A 21,599-nucleotide genomic window follows, 5' to 3' on the forward strand; every position below is an offset into this window, starting at 1 on the left:
AAAGAGGAACTAATGTTGTTGTAATTATATTTTGTATTAATGTTTGGGCAATACCTAATTGTGTTACCCACGTAAGTAGACTAGGGATCGATAGTTCTCCAGATCTTCAAGCAACAAAAGTGTTTGAACTCTTATAAAACGTAGGTTTGTTTATTGCTTACACATTACCTTCGAAAAAAATGATTTCGATTTTTAATATATACCTACATCATTTAGCATATAAAGATAATCAGACTTACACAATTTTTCGTTATTATCGTAACCTTTTTTTATGATTGAAGGATTTCTGGTGGCCCGAAGGCCTTTCCGGTTTCACCAGGACAGGTGGGCGAGCAAAGGCTCAGCCAGGAGAGGTGGGATTTGCTAACAACTGTCCGAGCGACTCCGAAGGAGACCTAACAAGGGCAGCTGCTTCGCGAATGAATCTACTACCTACCGGATCAGAACCGCGATTCGCTGAGAAGATCCGGCGAGAAACTCAGCGGGCTGATGTATGGGTTAGGTGGCACGAGTACGGTTACCGGGGTCCCTTAGCCTGCTTCTAGTGTTACAGCTGAAGGCATCTCGTTGTAACATGTCGCATGTTTATGGTAGTAAGTATTCACTACCACTGCTGTGTCCATAGGAAAATATTAAGATGTTTTGGCAGCCACTGAGAGGATTTGCAGCGATAATACAATTAGCTTAATTGCTTTATGCTAGTATCTGTCGACAGTATACCATGAATACACGGAGAAAGAAAGGCAAAATAACTGAAACATTTATTCTCGTTTTCTTCAATACTCATTAAATTACCGCATCCTCCACGATTTGACACAATACTAAATTCCACAACAGGAATTATCTATTACATCCAACAAAATGAATTCTACTTACAATAATAATAACTATAACTATCTCCTAGAAAAACTAGAATACGATAATAATATACAAGTGGATATTCATTTGATACATAATTATTAAAAATGAAATTATTTCTCTTATTACTATTTAATATGACAGACCATTTTACATAGAAATACTAAAATAATAATAATTAAATTCGAAATTACTTATTATTTTAATATTTAATAAAAGAAATCCTAGTAATTAAAAATGCAGATTTTAGCGGCTCGTTCACATATGGGAGCTTCGGTCAGTACGCACACACGCACACGCGCCGCGTGAAGAATGTGTACAAAAATTAAGCTACCGTCTCCGTATCTTCCTACCTTCATAAGATAAGGTATTAAGTATCGGTAGGCAGCGGCTTGGCTCTGCCCTTGGCATTGCTGAAGTCCATGGGCGACGGTAACTACTCACCATCAGGTGGGCCGTATGCTCGTCTGCCTACAAGGGCAATAAAAAAAAATGACTTAATAGTTAAACTGATAATATCAGAGAACACACTACAAAGCCAGTAAGAGATAACTTTGAAGTCTGTTGCATTGGGTACAACAGCTGTGCTTAATGAATATTACACAATCAAACAATAAGACGGCGGAAATATAAGATCGTTTTTACATATTGTAAAAATCTCTTTTACAGAATAGTTTTAGTTATTACTCCAAGAACTAATTAGAAAAGAGAAACTTAATCTAAAATAATAGTGTCGTAGACAACGGGATCTTAGGACCTTCTTCTGCCTCTAACGTCGCGATGTTAAAAATAACATAATTATGTTGTATGTATTCAAAATTCAAACCCTTCACTTCGTACTGACAAATAAAATACAGGTTTTCAAAACTTCTTAAATACGTTAATCTTGAGAAAGTTCTAGATTAAAATTTCTTTCTATTAATACACTTTTAATAGGTATTCGGTTTTTTAGCAAACATAATGTTTATTTGAATGTTACCTTAATCAACCCGAAGAAGGGTTTAATTTAAAGAATATAAAATTTTGATATTTCCAACTTAAGTTAACATTAAGCACATATCTCTTAAATTTTAAACTAGTATAAAATATATACAATCCAATTTTTTTTTATATTTTTATAAATTATAATTTTTATATACATTTCATTTTTATAATTTGAGACTCTTTATAACTAAAGTAGGCAATGGTGATTCACGCTTTTGTAAAATACAATAATTAAGACTAATAACTAACAACTGCTCACACCATAATGTGAAATAGTTTTCAACAAAGTGGTGCTGATAAGTCTTCATGTCTCTGTGGTTTTTTTCTCCGCTAATACATAAATAACTTGAGCACGACTTCCCAATACAATACCAGGTTAAGTGTTGTTGCTTCGTGCCAGTTCGTGCATTTTAAATACACCATTTCTGCTAGTTTCGACTAGAATTTTAGGTTGCAAAAGTGAAATGGCCGCTATATCTTCAAAACTTTTACTTCATATCTCAATGTATGAGGTGGCATTTTGTATTGGGTTCCGTTTACCATATAATACTAGGTGGGCCGTGAAATCAATGTGAAATTAAGTTTCTCATCATTAAAAATATAGGTACTCTTTTTACTATACTCCAAACTCAATTTACAAGGCGGTATAAAATATTTTAAACATACAAAATGTAAGTACTTACCTACCTTAAAACTTGTATTTCTCGCTCGGTTTTTATACCTTCATGAATTTTACAGCGAGATTTGGCGGGTAATAAGAAAGTTACTTTAGTTTGACAGTTGACAGTCAATTAAATTTGACAGTTTACAATTAATTGATAATTTAAATAAGTTGCAGTAGAGATAGTTGCCTTACCATTGAATATCAATATAAAATGACTAACATCAAAAAACTTCCACAAACATTTCCCTCATACTGAATGCGTTCTGGCAACATGTATCTTTTCAATCTTCATACAACACAGTCAACATTAATCAATCTATTATTTATGGATATTCATATTACTATTAAGTACTTACTTTTAGTATTAATATACACATAATATTCATAATAAAACGCAAGATTTCAATTGTAATTGTACATTAATTATGTATTCCTATTACAAACAAAAAGCAATACATCAGATTAAGGAACCTTCCATTTTTATAAGTCGGTCAAATAATGCCCATCCCATTCATACTTAAACAATAGAGTTTTGGTGAATGAGATAATTAATATTAAACGACATTAGAAATGGCACACAATCTTTAAAGCAATTAATTATTGATGTAATGAAAGAGTGATTACATATACTATGTAGAACGGTGCATTTACAGAGAGTAAAGAGATTCAAAAACATTAGATTTAAAAAAAATCAATACGTAAAATAATAATTGGCCAAGTGGCCCCTGATAGAATCCATTAATAACATAAAAATAGTTTCAAAATGGATTTGCCAAGCCAGGTCACATTTTCCGCATATTGTTACATGCCCAACCCGTCAGTTACTACTTGAAAGAAGTCTAACAATACTGACACAACTGCGTAGATACAGGGTGTGACTTTTAACGGAAAATAGTATCATTTTCTCGTAGCACGGCCATCATCTAATTCTTAATTGTACTACATTGCTTGCTAAAAGCGCCACCTGTTTTATCTTTTTCGGGAAACGTTAAACATACTGACCTACAAAATCCAAATTTTATTATTTACATTTTACCGGACTAGGCTTGCGGCAACATGCTGTATAAAATGTTGAATACAGTCATCGAAGTTCCGATCGTATCGACACAACGGCTATACTAAATATACGCACCGAACGACTGACCTACGCCTGTCAGTGGAGCGCTGACACTAACAACGACTTAATGAAGAAATTACTTAATTTTGCACTATTTTTTTATTATTTGAAAAATGTCTATGCCTTCATCCTCACATTGAAATGTAAAGTAAGCTTATACTTAACCTTTTGTTATTAACTATGTTAATAAATTGCGATAAAAGGCCGTGGAGTATTTTATTCGGTTTTCGTTTTAACTACGTCCAGACCAGACTAAATAATACTAGCATTATTAGCCATTTAGTTCTCGGTTCCCTTGGCGTTACTGTGTTTACTGAAGACATCACAGCGTTGTCCGTCTTGACCTGAGATCGAAATCTCAAATACTTCACAATACTGCTTGTTCTAACCTTCAAGTGGAAATTCATGCGTTTCGCGGCAGTAAGAATATAAAAACTAGAAATAATATTTTCACGGTTCACTAATCATCGTCTAATACAATTATAGGAACTTGGTCCTCGATCTCTATTAGTTCATCATCAATAAGATTTACTACATTGTCGTCAAGCTGGTCGCCCCCCTCTTTGCTTTTTACCTCCTCTCCTGGACTGTCCACACTTTCACTCTTCACTTCCTCCGTCTGACTGTCCTCGTCACACTTCGCTTCGTCCGGCCGGAAGAGAGAGAGCACGTCGGAAATGACTGGCGACTGATTTGCAGTTTGATCCCCCGTCTCATTCTCCTCCTCGCTGTCCGTATACCCGTAGTACTTCTCATCGTCCCTCTCTTCCTTGGGCACGTACGTTCTGATCAAGAAATCCAAATTAGCGTCACTCGTGAACACTTTGCTGGGATCGGAATCTTCTTTGTCGCATTCGTGGACCGAGAACACTTTGAATGACGTAAAGTACTTCTTGCAGAGCTGACACCGGTTGAGGAGATGAGCGCGGTAGTGATTGTGGAGGTTCGGGAAGTGGTCTCCGCACACCACGCACTCCTCCGGTTGTACCGTGGCTCTGTAGTGAACCTTCTTCGTGGACTTATGTACGTTCCTCATGTGTTTAATGAAGGGCCCGTATTTGACGAACTTCTCGCCGCACTTGCGACACTTGATCGGTTTCGCGTTGTACTTCCGGCTGCGGTGCGAGAACGCGTGCACTCTGAACGAGTCCATCGTTTTGAATTTGAACGTGCAGAAGCGACAGGATATCGCGCCGGACGTCTTGTGGATGCCGTCGTGTAATCTCTTCGTATTCTTCCTAGTGATGGGCTTGAAGCAGAAGCGGCACTCTTCGTACACGGGTGCGCCGGCGTTGTTGACGTCTGCCGCGGCTTCGTCGTCGCTCTCGATGGCGCACAAGTGACCGTCACAGTCGGCCTCCGAGAAGAAATACTTACCGCACTTCTTGCATCTGTTCTCTTCGTGGTACGCCAAATGTTTGTGCAAATTGAAAAATATTTTATTGCAGATGTGGCATTTCTCCTCGACCGAGTCCTTCGGCATCACGATCCACTCCTTGTGGTCTCCGTGCGCCGACCGCATGTGCTGGATCATGTCCCGGAACGCTACAAAAGTCTCGTCGCAGTGCTCGCATTTGGTCGGATTCTCTTCATTCTTTTGAGACAAATGGTACGTCTTGTGCTTCCTGTACAAGGTGGGCGTGCCAAACTTCTTCTTGCAATAAATGCAACCGTAATATCCGATGGTTCGATGATATTTCTTGTGCGAGTTGAGGATATCTTCGCTTTCGAAGACCTTGAAACAGAAATCGCAGACGGTTTTCTTGTTGCCGACGCGAGCCTCCCTCGAGACCCGGATGGCGTGCTGCGTGCGGCGGTGGCAGTCCAGCTTCACTTGCAGATGGAAAGCTTTATAGCAGATATCGCACTTCAACTTCTTGGGGTACACCTCTGTGTCGCCGATCAGTTTCTTTTTGGCGCAGCTGAAAGCCAGGTGACCCTCGAGGAACCTCGGCGTCGTGAAGTAGTCGAAGCAGTAGTTGCATCGGAGCGAGTTGTGGTAGTCGATGTGGCGCTCGAAGTTGCCCTTGGAGGCGAGGATCTTGAAGCAGATGGAGCACTGGAGGTGGTGCAGCGGCCCGTCCAGCGCGGGCTCCGTCCGCTCCGCGATCCAGGTCTCGTGGACGCCGTGCGAGTCCCGCAGGTGGTGGTGCAGGTCGTACCCGCGCACGAACGTCTCCTCGCACCGCGAACACTTCAAAGGCGCGTCGATGAACTTGCTCGTCAGGTGAGACTTTATGTGGATCCTGTGATTTTTTAATGATATAGTTTTCTTCCCGCAGAACTTGCACTTAAAGAACTCCGGTTTCCGGAGGTGCGCCTCCTCGTGGTGCTGCAGGCGCTTCTCGTCGCGGAACTGTTTGGCGCAGAGCTTGCACGAGTACTGTCGCTGCGGCGGCGGCTCGGCCTCCGATTTGATCATCTTACTCTGCGGGTGCGAGCTCTTCAAGTGTCGGAACAGTTTCAGGACGTCGAAGTACCGAGGGCAGTACGGACATTTGACTTTGCCCTTCCTCATATTTTCGATCCGTTTCTTGTGCGAGGAGTGGCTGAAGTTGTGCGACATCTGGTGGCGGCGGTGGTAGTCCTCGTCTGTGAACCCTTTGCCGCAGACCTTACATTTGTAGGGGCCGTTGTCGTCCTCGTAGTGGGTGCGCTCGTGGATGGCGAGGTACCGTTTGTTGGTGAACTGCACCTTGCAGACGGGACACTCGTACCTGGCGCCGTACAGCAGGGTCTTGGAGTTGTGCCACACGGTGTGGTGCTTGAGGGACGACTCCGAGTTGCAGACCTTGCCGCAGATCTGGCAGGTCAGGGAACCATCCTCACCGCTCTCTGCTTTATTAGGTAGACCGGTCCTGCTGCTGTGCAAGCCCACTATGGTATTCTGACCGCTCTCTCCCTTCCTCTGGTGCACGGACATGTGGTAAAGGTACAGCTTTCGGTTCTGGAAGACCTTTTTGCATATCGCGCACTGGTAGTCCTTGTTCTGGAAGCGCGTCTGCTTGTGGAAGATCATGTGCATCTGTGCGGCGCGGAGATGCTTACTCTTGCGGTTGCAGATGGAGCAGACCAGCAGTTTGGGGTCTATGTTGGGGTCGCGGTAGTGTTCGCGCATGTGCGCTTTGTAGTGACACTGGAATCTGAACACCTGGAAATAATTACGAATAAGTTACTCCACTGACCAAATTTTTTTATTTTTATTGTTTAGATGGGTGGACGTGCTTACAGCACACCTGGTGTTAAGTGGTTACTGGAGCCCATAGACATCTACAACGTAAATGCACCACCCACCTTGAGATATAAGTTTTAAGGTCTCAAGTATCGTTACAACGACTGCCCCGCCCTTCAAACCGAAACGCATTACTGGTTTACGGCAGAAACAGGTAGGGTGGTGGTACGGACCCGTGCGGACTCACAAGAGATCCTACCACCAGTAATTACGCAAATTATAATTTTTATATGATGTGGAAGGCATTGGAGAAGGCCTATGTTCAGCAGTGGGCAGATAAAGGCTGATGATGATGATGATGATTCTTGATATCTATAAATAGGATTGAAAGATTGAAAGATATGATACAGTCCTTACCTGTTGGCAGACAAAGCACTCGACCTGCTTCTCGATGTTGTTGCCGACTCTTAAATGCCAATTTACATGTCGTTTGAGTGAAATCAACGTGGGCATGTTCTTCCCGCAAATGTGGCAGGAGAAGGATGAGGCGTCGCCGTCGGGCGGGCCCGGTGTGGCGTCGCTGTACTGGTCAATGAGCGGAACCTCTTTGAAGCCGTTGTGAGTCTGGATCCGATCCAGGGGTTCCGTTTTCGTCACAACGACCTCACAAAAATCCGCTAGATCCGGACCATCGAACTTCATAGAATTGGACATCTTCGCTGGAGGAGTTTGCTTCAACCTGAAAACATTCATTAAAACAACTCAATTAAATTATTGTTTTTACAATTTTCAAAATATCTACTACATTGTTATTATTTGTCTGACATTTGACAATGAAGTTTTTTTATTGCGTAGATATGGATGGACTAGCTCACGGCCTGATGTTAAAGGCAGTAATGCGTTTCGGTCTGAAGGGTGGGGCAGCCGTTGTAACTATACTGAGACCTTAGAACTTATATCTCAAGGTAGGTGGCGGAATTTACGTTGTGGATGTCTATGGACTCAGGTAACCAGTGTGTTGTAAGCTCGTACAACCATCTAGCCAATAAAAAAATTAAAAAGTTGTTGTCGAAGCCCATAGAAATCTACAACGGCTGCCCCACCCTTCAAATCAGTTAATCAATATCATTATTAACTGCAGCACACAGACCTCCCCTACTGCGTATGCCGGTCTTCCCGACCGCCGTATCGACTGACCGTGTCCGGCTTTAGCAAATGGAAAATGTTCACTTATAATAATAATAATAGCTGAGAACAAATCACGTACGGTCGTCCGTCCCCAATTTAGGATTTCCTTTGTAAGCAGACGAGCATACGGCCCAACGGTGGTGGTGAGTGGTTACCGTCGTCCATGGACTTCAGCAATGCCAGTAGGCAGGTAATAAATCACACAACGTTGTCCCGATGTGGGAATCGAACCCACGACCCTCGACACAACAGTCAGAGCCGCTAGCTACAGCACCACCGGGTCAGTCAATAACACAATAACAAGTTGAAACAAAACGACATACCTGTGCACGAATTTGATGTGATCAGCGAGACCTTTACAGCTCTTAAACTTCTCTTCGCACTCGTTGCAACTGTAAATATTTCTAGGGTTCATGTTCTCCGACAGATGCTTCTGATTGTGTTCCTTCACGTCGCTAACTTTCATTTCAACGTCACATATCCGACAAGTGACCGTGCAGCTTTTTAGAGTGATCTTCGATCTCTTAACTCCCGCACACATTGTGTGTTTAGTTTTCTTGTGGTGTATATATTGTTTTCGGTACGAGAACTGTTTGTCGCACACGTCGCAGGTGAAGTCGTACGTCTCGTCTTGGCTGGAGTCTGTGTCCGACGCGCGGTTGGTTTCGCTCAGTAGACTCGAATCGTTATGACTGTCGTTCACATTGTCCTCTAGCTTGACCGTCAGGGTGCCGTCTTCGTGCTTGCGCTCGTGATTACTCAACGACTTTCTATACAGGAAGGTTCTCTCACAATAGCTGCATTTCAAGGGCTCGCCCGGAGTCGAAGGCGATGCTCGCTTATCCGCTGTTGATTCTTTCGGACTGTGCGTGATACAAAAAAATTACGTATTTTAATTTTAGCGTTTTCTAACAAATAAACAATTTCGTCTACTATAGCGGACCAAGTACATACCTCGAGTTTACCGCATCGACGGCATCATTGTTGGTCACGTGGCTCGCCAAGTGCGCTATCAGCATGGCCTCCGTGGCGAGCTTCTTGTTGCAGATGCGACACTGGCGCGCCGACGTCGCGGCGTCGCTCTGAACGTACTTGAAGTGCACCACCCTGAGATGCAGAAAATAACCCGTCCTGTTCGGGGTGTTTTTGTCGCAAAGAGGACAATCGAAACTCTGCAAGGGAATCTTCTTTTCGCAAGAATTAAAGTGCGAGTTGTGCAACGGGTAATCGTCGAAGAGCTCCCGACAGAACAGACACGGAACGGGCACTCTGTCAGGCTTCTCTGGCCTTTCCAGAACATTCTTGGGCGAAGCCGCGTGCGCGAGCTTCATGTGGTTCTCCAGACTCTCGATAGTGTAAAATTTTGCCGAGCAGAATTCGCAGTTCATGTTTATGTATTGCCCTCCGTCTATCGGCTTGAGCGAGACGAGTAATTCTTTGTGTCCAGAAGTTTCGCATTTATGTCGATTTAACATGATTTTCAGTTTGAAAGACTTTCCACACTTTTGGCACGTGAGCGGTTCTTCTTCTTTCACGTCACTCCTTAGCTTATTCGGGGTACCGAGAGGAACGTATTCGCCGACGCTATCGTTTTTGTGTATCCGCGAGTGATTGCTGAGGCTGAGGCCCGATTTGAAGTCTTTATTGCAAACGGAGCAGCTATAGCTTTTGTTTTTGACGGGACACTCCTCGGTATCGGTGCCGCCGCTTTCGGCGAATGAAATCGGAGACGCGACATCGTCACAGTCCGAGTCCACTTGAAAGTATTTAGGTTGGACTTTGGCTCTTTTGCTTGTCCTGCGTAGTTCTTCGATGCGTTTAGAGTTCCCGGTTTGGGACTTCGGGACGCTGCTAGTCGATGTGTTGTCGCTGTCGATGCTGCGCTTGCGAGAACGCTGGACGTTTGTTAGTTTGCCATCGGACGCGGAGTTCTTTACGTTCGAACTGTCAGTTTGGGTGGAGATGGCAGAGTCGTTGCTTTGACGACTTGTCGGCGCCGGACTTACACTGAATCCTGAAAACGTTACAAATCTACCACACCAAGCATTCAATTCATTGATATCGAGGTGTGTAAAGCTATTTGGGGTTTAAGTGACGTTTTTGCAACTGTACAGGTGAGCCATTTAAAGTTTAAAAATGTCGAAAAAAAAACATCATTAAAAACAAACTTCTTCAGCTATTTGAATGGAGTAAGCTTATAAGAAGTTCAATTGAATATGCAATTTCGAAAAGGGCACATGTCGCATATTTTGTCAAATACGTTTTTTCATATACATGTAGTTTTGAGGCTTACCTACTAAACCCATTTTATAATAATTCCATTAATTTTCAATTGCTAATTAACACTAAAATATATCTCAAAGTTAATATTTTAAATTTTACACTGCTTTAGAAAATAATCAGTTTTTTTTTGCATTTCCTGAACATTTTACATTTTCAGAGATGTGCCCTTTTCGAAATTGCATATTCAATTAAAAACATCGAACTGTTGATGCTAATACCAAATAAAACGCACCTTTAATTACAAAGATAAGTGTCGCGTATTAAGCGAAATGTCGCTTAAACAAAAAAACCTTTCACCCCTCGATATCTTGCAAGGATAAAAGCTAATATTTAAGAGATTAAAAGCTAATAATAACTAAGTAACAAAATAAATAAGGCATTCGTGTATATAATTGCATTTAACTCATATTTTATAATGTAATATATAAAGGCTATGAATATTTCAAATGTCGTACCTGGTGGCGGTACATAGTTCCGTCTCAACTCTTGATCAGCTCTCTCGCATTGCTGTTTGAATATGTACGCGCTACTAAGTTTCTGAATGCATTCCGAGCATATCTTGTCTGGTAAGCCATCTCCTTCGTAGACCTTAAACAATATCACTTTACAGACATGACAAGAAGAATGAACCAAACAATTTTTATTGTGTACTAGCGACCCGCCCTCGTTTCGCTTCGGAAACATTAAATTTTATTATTGAAATAGCTGAGTCCCGCGATGCTACCCGCGGTTATTGTCGTACCGCGGGTGAAGCCGCGGGGCGAAGCTAGTCTAAAAAAAGTAGCCTAAGTTAATCCTTATATCATCAGCTACCTATCAGTGAAAGTCCCGTCAAAATCGGTCCAGCCAGAGATTAGCCGGAACAAACAGACAGAAAGACAGACAAAAATTGTAAAAAAAATTATTTTGGTGTATGTACCGTATATACCTAGTCAGGTCATAAGTATTGTCACACAGTAAAAACTTTTCTTTTAGAATGCTGGCCACAAAAAAGTTTATTGAATTCGAATTTCGAATTGTTCATGAAAATAAAAATGTATACTTTTAGAATTTTACTCATTTTTAAATATGGAGTGGACGCTTAAAGAAGACCGTGTTGCAGTTATTGCGTTGCATCGTTGCGGTTACGCGCCAATTCAAATTTTTAACATACTGAAAAATTTGAATATAACCAAAAGATTCGTTTATCGTACCATCAAACGATACAATGAAGACTCTAGTGTAGATGACAGGTGAAGAAGTGGTCGCCCTCGGTCTGTTAGGACTCCAGCAGTAATAAAAGCTGTGAAGGCGCGAATTCAAAGAAATCCCGAACGTAAGCAGAAACTGTTGGCCTTTCAGATGGGGTTAAGCAGAACCACGGTGAAAAGGGTGTTAAATGAAGACTTAGGGCTTCGGGCATATCGAAGAAAAACAGGACATCGTTTGAATGCTCGTCTAATGGACCTGAGACTGAAGAGATGCCGCGCTTTGTTGAAGCGGTACGCAGGAAAAAAATATCGGGAATTCTTTTTTCGGATGACAAAATTTTTACCGTAGAAGAGAGCTACAACAAACAAAATGATAAGGTGTACGCACACAGTAGTGAAGAAGCGAGCAACCGTATTCCGCGTGTCCAACGAGGTCATTTTCCATCCTCGCTCATGGTATGGTTGGGAGTTTCTTATTGGGGCTTAACACAGGTACATTTTTGTGAGAAAGGTGTAAAAACGAATGCAGTTGTGTATCAAAATACAGTCCTGACGAACCTTGTGGAACCTGTTTCTCATACCATGTTCAATAACAGGCACTGGGTATTCCAATAAGATTCGGCGCCAGCTCATAGAGCGAAGAGCACACAAGACTGGCTGGCGGCGCGTGAAATCGACTTCATCCGGCACGAAGACTGGCCCTCCTCCAGTCCAGATTTGAATCCGTTAGACTACAAGATATGGCAACACTTGGAGGAAAAGGCGTGCTCAAAGCCTCATCCCGATTTGAAGTCACTCAAGACATCCTTGATTAAGGCAGCCGCCGATATTGACATGGACCTCGTTCGTGCTGCGATAGACGACTGGCCGCGCAGATTGAAGGCCTGTATTCAAAATCACGGAGGTCATTTTGAATAAACTTTAGTGTCATAAGAATCTATGTTTTGTTAAGTTCATTTTGGTATATGAATGGTTACATAATGAATAAACTTGTTTCAATTATTTTACATTAAACATGTGACAGAATTTATGACCTGACTAGGTATATTCATATGCATGTAGTAAAAAGAGGCAATTTCAATATTACAAACAGACACTCCCAATTTTATTTATATGTATAGATTTACTTCCACCCACAGACACAGCCCACTGAGTTTCTCGCCGGATCTTCTCAGTGGATCGCGTTTCCGATCCGGTGATAGATTCTGCGAAGCACTGCTCTTGCTAGGGCCAGTGTTAACACCACTCCGGTTTGAGCCCCGTGAGCTAACCTACACGTTAGGGTGAAGCTGAAATAGCACCTCAAGGCTATCAGCATAGGTAGGAAAAAAAAGTGTATTTACATCATAATTGTGTATTTGTCGGACTGTCTGGCGGTAGCTATCATACAACACAAGATAACTGACCTAGGCCCGAATCCCGCTTACGATAATTTCAAGATAAGCATGCATTTATACAAATTGCGAACAACAACATTTAGACCGTCGCGTCGGTCTATCGAGAAATATCAGCCGCTCGGTGGAAGATCTTGCCTTTGTCGTTTACTTCCAAACACTGTCTTGTTGGACGGGTTAGCGATCCTGACTACTGGACCACAAGGTTCAGGGTCTATTCCCAATCGTGGTCAATATCTTTGTGCAAGGCATTTGATATCCGGGATCGTATTGAACTCATTCTCGTCTGATGTGTGCTTACGGCACCCACTTCTAGAATGTGGTCGTTGAACATGAAATGTTCAAACAATTATGGTTTCTCATAAAAGAGAACAGAATATTGGATTTCATTTCTTTAATACTCGGCAGCGGGCAATCGATTTAAGCAAGCAAGCGACAGGTGCGATTTTCTTGCGACTTAAATTGCTTCAACGACACTTTCAATAAAACCTGAATTTACAAAAGGCATGCATAATCAAGAGTATATCTTTTGATTTCTTTCTCATATTTTGCGTTCATCAATATTGACTGCTACATCTCTCTAGTACTTCAGGTTCTTTTCATTCTGGTTTTTTTTTAAAACCTTAACTAGAATAAGTTTCTTGACTATCGGATTTTTTTATTAATGGCTCTGATTAATGATTTATTTGGTTAATTGCCCGAGATTAAAGTTTGAGATTAAGATACCTATTTTAAAGATTATAGTTTGAAGAGCACGTCACTAGAAGACTGTCCACGAATTTTCAAGATATTACGATTTGTTTTCACAAATTTAAGAAGATTTTACAGTCAACAAGATAAATGGCAAAACAAAATCATCTTAAGCTATCGCAAATGTCAGAAGGCCATCCAGAAGTGCTATGTTTCAGATAAGCGACATGGCAATGACCATGATATGATAACGATCGTAATTATAGACCTAGGTTCATAAAATTGTGGTTTACATTTTTGGGTGCAATTCGCAGAATGATCACGAATTTTTCATTGTTCGTGAATTGCGACACTTGATCGTTTTATCTTATTGAGATTTTTTCCCTGCCTAAGCTGATAGCCTTGAGAGGCTATTTCAGCGTTACCTTAACTAGTAGGTGAGCTCACGGGGCTCAAACCTGACGATGTTACTAACACGAACTCTAGCAAGAACCGTGCTTCGCACAATCTACCACCGAATCAGAAACGCGACCCACTGAGAATATCCGGCGAGAAACTCACTGGGCTGTGTCTGTGGGTTAATTTACTCGTCGAGCCCTTCGTCGCAAGCGACGGGTTCGACGAGAACGATGACCGGTGCTTGAGGTACCTAAAAGCACCGTTAGTGGATCGGGAGGATCCGAAATGACGTGTTTTGGGCAACGTCGACTGCTTTCCATTCTGTCCCCAGGATCGGGAATGTAGTTTCTGGCGGCCACGATGAGAGGGTTCTCGTGTCGTGCCGCTTTATAGAAGTGATTATTGAGGGCACACTGGCCGCTCGTTTACTCATTGTTAGTAGAACTAAAATCCGTCATAACAATTCCATCGTTAGTAGATTCCTGATCATCTCTAGTTTCGTTTTAACCATCGTAACGCCCGCCACCGGAGTACAGTTCATCCATACTACCTGGAACCAGTGCGTTCATCCACAGTGCGTTTCCAGATATCTTTTTACGCCACGTACCACCCGGCTTTGGAATGAGCTTCCCCCTCACGGTGTTCCCCGAGCGCTATGACATGTTCTTCTTCAAACAAGGCTTGTGAAGAGTACTTAACGGAAGGCAGCGGCTTGGCTCTGCCCCGGAATTGCTGAAGTCCACGGGCGACGGTAACCACTCACCATCAGGTGGGCCGTATGCTCATCTGCCTACAGGGGCAATAAATAAATAAAGTATCCTCCAAAATCCTAGTAACATCCAAACTCTGCATTGATGATACGGTACAAAATATAACTATATTTAGGTTTTTCCCTGCCTATTCACTGGTAGCCTAAGAAGTTATTCCAACTACGTCCGGACGGGTTGGCCTTAGGCGATAACAAAAGTAATGCATCTAGGAAACCTCGTTATCGTCTAAGCCTCCTTTTGAAATGACAGTCGATCATGCTAGAAAGATCTTTCTAGAAAATCGACCATTCTGGAAAGATATCTTATAGGACTTAATTAGAATAAACGCATATTTATATTACTATTTTAAGTTTAATCTACACGTAAGCAGATTAGATCATACAATAAATCGAAGAACTAAAAGCTGAAACTCGACGCAGGTTCATTTATAAGCATAAAGAGTCGGCACCGACCGACACACGGTCGACTTTGTAATTTGAATGCATCAAGTTATAACTATACTAGCTGTACCCGACCGCTTCGCTGGGCATTTAAAATTAACATTATTATTTGTCACCCCCACAAAGATTCTCATCATTAACGCCCCCGCAACTGGTGTAGGGAGTCCAACACTCATATAAATATTAGCCTATCCATTACAGTACATGTATTTTCTACATGGATACCAAGTTTCAAGTCAATCGGATGCATGGTTCAGTAGTTATAACGGAATATCCATAAAAACCACTGTAGATTTATATATTAGTATAGATAAGTCGTCACAACTATTATTATTGTAATACAGAGTTACAAAATTTTGATGCCTTTGAAGACTTTAACAATTTCTTTTATTGACTTTAAAAACAGATGAGCATACAGTTCAAGTGATGGTGAGTTGTTACCGTCGCTCACTGACGTCAGCATTGCCCCTGGCACAGCTAATTCGCAGCTTACCAAACAATAGGACAATGTTATTAGCATGAATCTGTCGTCGTCATGGCCTAAAAGATAAGACGTTCGCTGCGTTGGTACCTAGCGATGCAACGGTGTTCGAATCCCGCAGGCGAATACCAATATTTCTAATGAAATACGCACTCAACAAATGTTCAAGATTGACTTCCACGATGAAGGAATGATATCGTGTAATAAAAATCAAAACAGAAAAATTATAATTGGCGTAATTACTTGTAGTAGGACGTCTTGTCTGGACAGGTAGGTACCACCACCCTGCCTATTTCTGCCGTGAAACAGTAATGCCTTTTGGTTTGAAGGCTGGGGCAGTCGTTGTACTATAAAAGCTGAGACCTTAGAACTCAAAACTCATCGTAACAAGTTGAAATTATTACCGTATACTATGGTTGTACACTAAATGCCACATGTTGTATGTATTTACACTAAATGCCATTTAACCATGATTTCCCGCAATTTTCCCTTTTAATGTCTTCCCCCTTTTCTCCCCCTATGGACCCCAATTTCCCCTCATTGTGGAAACACTGGTACGTGTGTGTTTTTGGTTATAGACTAAATAGTTATAGTGGTGGCAATGCCGCGACATGTTTGTTCGTCACATTAAATCTAGTTATCATGTAGTGATTCCGTTTTCTTTGCAGTAGAATGTGACACCATAAATATAAATTACTAGCGACCCGCCCTCGCTTCGCTTCGGAAACATTAAAATAAACATGAAACAAAAAAAAAAAAACAAAAAAAAATTAAAAAAAGTAGCCTATGTTCATCAGGGACAATGTCGGCTTCTAATGGAAAAAGAATTTTTCAAATCGGTCCAGTAGTTTCGGAGCCTATTCGAAACAAACAAACAAACAAATCTTTCCTCTTTATAATATTAGTATAGAAGTATAGATATAGATATAGATAAATAAAAGTCAGTTCAGTCCTTTTGGTGTCCCGAATGTAACAAGAATTAAGTGGGGTGTCATTTAAGGCGACAGACAGAGTCCTTTGCGGTTCTGTTTGACGCTTAATCCTTTACTCCCTTTACTTTACGATCCTTTAATCTTACTTAAAGATTCAACGCTAGGCTAACCACTTCTCAGAGCGACTGGGGTAGTTTCACATCTCACTTCTATTCAAACTATTTGCTCCCAAGAAATAACGGCATTATTTAAAATAGACGTAAAATATTGGTACAGCTATCGAAGCGGTATTTGGGATTGATGAATATGCCGTCATAGATGCACAGAGTTTGTAAGCTTGTAAAGCTGTAGTTGCTCTCAATGTCTACAATTTAATCAAAGAATGGTCCTCAAACCTTTTTTTTTATTGCTTAGATGGGTGGACGGGCTCACAGCCCACCTGGTGTTAAGTGGTTACTGGAGCCCATAGACATCTACAACGTAAATGCGCCACTCACCATGTTGTGGCTCTCAAAATACAAATAATACTGGGCGAAATTTTCTTTATGGCATACATATTGCATCATCCACAATCATCTGTAATGAGATTATAGATTCCTTTGAGGTGTGGTGGGTTTTTTTCCCTACCTATGCTGGTAGCCTAGGGGGTTTTATACCAGCGTAACCGGGCGAGAATTGTATCAAGGATCTACATAACCTACAGGTATAGCCTTAAGGATTTTTATAAAGTTCAATGTATGCAGAGCCCGGTGAGTGGACTCGGCCAAAATCGTTCACGTTAGTGAATTCGTTCATCAAATCTCGTTTCTAAAAATAGTTCCTATGTTTTTTTTTTATTGTCCTTGTAGGCAGACGAGCATACGGCCCACCTGATGGTGAGTGGTTACCGTCGCCCATGGACTTCAGCAAAGCCAGGGGCAGAGCCAAGCCGCTGCCTACCGCTAAGTTCCTATTGTTCCGTATATTAAGCACAATCGTAACGACTCTATGAAGTTATAAGAGTCAAACTTCTTCGCCATGAGACGAATTACATGGTTTCATTAAAATTACGATTTATTCATACTTCAATCAGACTTAGAACTGACAACAATAACGAAAATTATAAATCTGTTACACTTATAGTTAGAGGCGTAATTATAATCGAATATTTTTAGAATAGTTATTTCTCATTCATTCTGGCTTAAAGATTTCTTGATTAATAATTTATTTTCTTTTTCTTTAGACCTCTATGTAGTAAATCTATAAATACAAATGATAATGTATGTATTTATGTGTGTATGTATGTATGAATGTATATATGTATGTATGAATGTATGTATGTAATTTGTTGTATGTATGTATGTTTCCTATATACTTAAAAATAGCTTGTCCTGATTTCTGTGACACTGTCACAAAATCTTAAGATTGGCACAGCTGATGATCCTGTGAAGTTTGGTAGGTATTATATGAAACTCACTCAGGACAAAATTGCACCAAATTCAAAGGCCAGAAAAACTGTTCAAATGGTCATTTTCATTTCTTTAATATTTTTGTTGTAATTACACTTAGTAGTTATTATTGATATAAATTTAAAGGTCTTACCAGAGTCCTATCTTTAAATTGCAGAGTGCAGGCTGTTACGGACTAACACACTTTTATAAATTAGAATTAATTACGTGGAAGTTTTAGATTTTTTTTATCAAAACCACAGTTTTGTTATTTTGTTTTACTTCATGAACAGATAGATATTTTTCACAAATCAAGACACTTATTGTCACTGTCTATGACTATGTTTACTTTTTTTGTTATGGAGTTTCTATATCTATCAACTCCAACCATTATTGACACTGAAGGAAAGTTTTTGTAATAGTACCATTTAAATGTATTAATAAGTAATGAGGAAATTATATATGCATACATAATATAATATAAAATCACTATTTCACTTACACATAAATCAAGTTCTTAAAAGGGTAAACAACATACAAAAAAAAAGTACATTAATTTAATTCCTGAATCATTTTTTAAAGCTGTGTTTGTGTTGTAGTTAATAAAAATACTTATATAAAATAAATATTAAGCAATCACTTTTATACAGTAAGTATACTATAAATATAATATGTAAAGTAGCTTTATTCTAATTAGAAATTTATATAGTGTGTGTATAGCTCAATAACACAGTCAGATTTGCTACCTCTAGGTTCTTACAAATTCTGTATTCTTCTGTCATCCACCCACTTCATGTGGGTGAAACAGACCAAGGATAAAAAAAATTGAATAGGTTTTATAAGCACTGGACAGCAACCTCCATAGCTATATGGCCAATACCACCAAACAGTCACAAAACTCGTGTAAGCAGTATTTGAAGATGAATAGTACCTCTCCCCAGCCCATTCTGATGGTCTGAACTAAATCGCTCAACACAAAGCTACATAATGCTCTTAATATCACAATGACCCAGGAGGAGCATAAACATCAAAAATAAATATGTCTGAGGGAATCATGACCTCCAAGTAATGAAGAAAACAACCCAAGGAGTTGGGCCTCTACTATATCTTATTCTACTTTGTTCTCCAGGATGGATAGGGGTGGTGTGGTGTCGATAGGTGCTAAAAACCACTCACCAAGTATGTACAACTCATAACTTAGTCCTGCGGTAGATTGGAGTACACGGTCAACTAAGATAGAACAACCATAAATTTACCATACACTAATAGGTTTATTTAAAATTCTAGATCAGTCTCTTTAGGGTCTATTTTATACACATGATCAATTGAGTTCTGTGACGTAAATTAGTAAAGGCCTATGTCCAGGAGAGGACAAATGTAGGGTGAAGATGATAACAATGTCAACCAATCAGACTGGTGCACAATAATAAAGATCGTAAATCTTTTGATAGAAACTTTTCTTTATTCACAATCTAGTATCAAGGTGCAAAATTTATTTAGCTTTAGTATTTTTGGAGATTTGCTTGCAACTTCAGAATAATTACAATGTTTATAATTAAGCGTAATTTATTTTTAACTAAAGGGGGTTTTCAATAATCTCATCAAATATAATGTATTTGTGTAATAGGTATGCATATACTGAGGTTAATTTTCTTATTACTGTCTTTTGAAGTAAAATCTTCGACCATGATTTTATTACTTTCGTATGAACATCAACACAATAGTAGTGTATATAAATGAAACTAAACTACAGATTTTTTCCTATAAATCTGAAAATTTTATGAAATTTTTGCTTACTTGTATTTTCGCAAATTGTATTCGAAATCCATGCAAGCTTTTTGTTTAATACTGTTTTTTAATACTAAAATCCGTTTCACTTTTAAATTATCTTATCAAGTTTTTTTAAAGTACATGGACCTCACCTTTATTCGCGCGCATTCCATAACCATCTCGGCCAGTTGAACGGCATTGTCCATTGTGAAGATGGAGTAAAAGTCGCCCAGCTTGAGGCAAAGCCTACACTTCCCAAGTTTGAGGGCCATATTGATTTCTTCTGGATTTGTTTCATGTCATCAGAAACATGTCTGCTCTTCGATGCACGATGATATTTTAACTATTACTCAAACTTAACTTAAACTAAACTATAAATTGGATGTATCAAACTTTAATCTAGTAATATGTTAGTTTGTTTTGTCTTTTCGACAGTTAAACACAGTAACATAACTTAATACTTGATAACTAATCAGCTCAATACCCATATTATAATATAACAGCCGGCTTCTCTAATTCTGGGTATCGGTCAAAGATCAAAGAAAAGAGTAATCTATGTATAGGGAATATTAGTATTAGTAGGGGACTTTTTGGCGGGAACGCGAGGAGTGAAGTTGTGTGATTTGTTTTATTTTGTCTATTTAGTGTTTCTTCTGGTTTAAATGTGTAATAATGGTGGTTTATTAACTGTTTAATATCTGTGAAAGTGCACAAATGTGGGAAAATGAAACAAAGCTGCTGGACGTAACTTCTCGGGTTCCTCCAAAAAGTCCACTGAAAAAATCTCAGTAAATGACCACCATTTTACTGCGATTATATTTCATCCCATATCATCTCATTTCATTAAATTTCATCCCATTTGATTAATGTCTCAAATTAATCATCTTCATTTCATTTCACTCCATATTATCATTTTTCATAAAATTAAGAAAATAAAGTAAAATAAGACATGACTTAAAAGTCTTAGTTACCAGGTCATAAAATCTCTTAAAAAAAAAATAAAAAAAAGTATTAGTAGGGAGGACTTTTTGGCGGGAACGCGAGGAGTGAAGTTGTGTGATTTGTTTTATTTTGTCTATTTAGTGTTTCTTCAGGTTTAAATGTGTAATAACGGTGGTTTATTAACTGTTTAATATCTGTGAAAGTGCACAAATGTGGGAAAATGAAACAAAGCTCCTGGACGCAACTTCTCGGGATCCTCCAAAAAGTCCACTGAAAAAATCTTAGTAAATGACCACCATTTTACTAAGATTATATTTCATCCCATATCATCTCATTTCATTTAATTTCATCCCAGTTGATTAATATCTCAAATTAATCATTTTCATTTCATTTCCTTCCATATTATCATTTTTCATAAAAATATGAATATAAATTAAAATAAGACATGACTTAAAGGTCTTAGTTACCAGGTCATAAAATCACAAAAAAAAAAGTATTAGTAGGAATGGGCAACATATATCGATACATTTTTGAGTTCTCGGCAAAACTCATGATCTATTGGTTTTAAATTATTACAGGAGCCAATAGACCGCCAGAATGAATAAGGATGGTTGAACAGGATGACTTATATTTTATGTGTACGTTCTACGTGTGAGTAACCAACACAGAATAAAATCTATTATGGAGCGTAAAATATGAAACGTTTCACTTTTAATGTAATCTAGGGCAATTAAATACCCATTTACTCTAACTGGTATAAATATGTTATATATTAAAAAACATGGTTTTCAAAATACTACAATATCACTAAATTTTACAAAGTTCACGAATCTATGTTGAAACCAAGGTAGGCTGCACACTAGCGAGTATGATAAATAATATGGTATCATTGAGCTCA

The 21,599-nt window shown here is 39.6% G+C and overlaps 1 protein-coding gene across 1 annotated transcript; it reads right to left on the bottom strand.

Moving 5' to 3' along the window:
* Positions 1-749: 749 nt before the first annotated feature.
* On the bottom strand, positions 750-20,299 carry LOC114245777 (uncharacterized). The gene is made up of 6 exons (XM_028178050.2): positions 19,912-20,299; positions 10,722-10,854; positions 8,938-9,997; positions 8,307-8,846; positions 7,213-7,534; positions 750-6,774 (listed from the first exon to the last, which is right to left on the bottom strand). The coding sequence occupies exons 1-6, from the start codon at positions 20,029-20,031 to the stop codon at positions 4,084-4,086; spliced, it is 4,866 nt and encodes a 1,621-aa protein (XP_028033851.2). The 5' UTR covers positions 20,032-20,299; the 3' UTR covers positions 750-4,083.
* Between the last annotated feature and the right edge of the window lie 1,300 nt (positions 20,300-21,599).

This window comes from Bombyx mandarina, chromosome 15 (genome assembly GCF_030267445.1).
Source record: "Bombyx mandarina strain Sakado chromosome 15, ASM3026744v2".
NCBI classification, from domain to species: domain Eukaryota; kingdom Metazoa; phylum Arthropoda; class Insecta; order Lepidoptera; family Bombycidae; genus Bombyx; species Bombyx mandarina.

Bases quoted from the DNA above. Each gene is read 5' to 3' on its own strand.
- LOC114245777 (XM_028178050.2), bottom strand. From the start codon at position 20,031: ATGGCCCTCAAACTTGGGAAGTGTAGGCTTTGCCTCAAGCTGGGCGAC. The intron at 7,535-8,306 runs GTATGTCGTTTT...GAATGTTTTCAG, and splicing joins CACATCAAATTCGTGCACAG to GTTGAAGCAAACTCCTCCAG. The intron at 6,775-7,212 runs GTAAGGACTGTA...AATTATTTCCAG, and splicing joins AGTGCTTTGTCTGCCAACAG to GTGTTCAGATTCCAGTGTCA.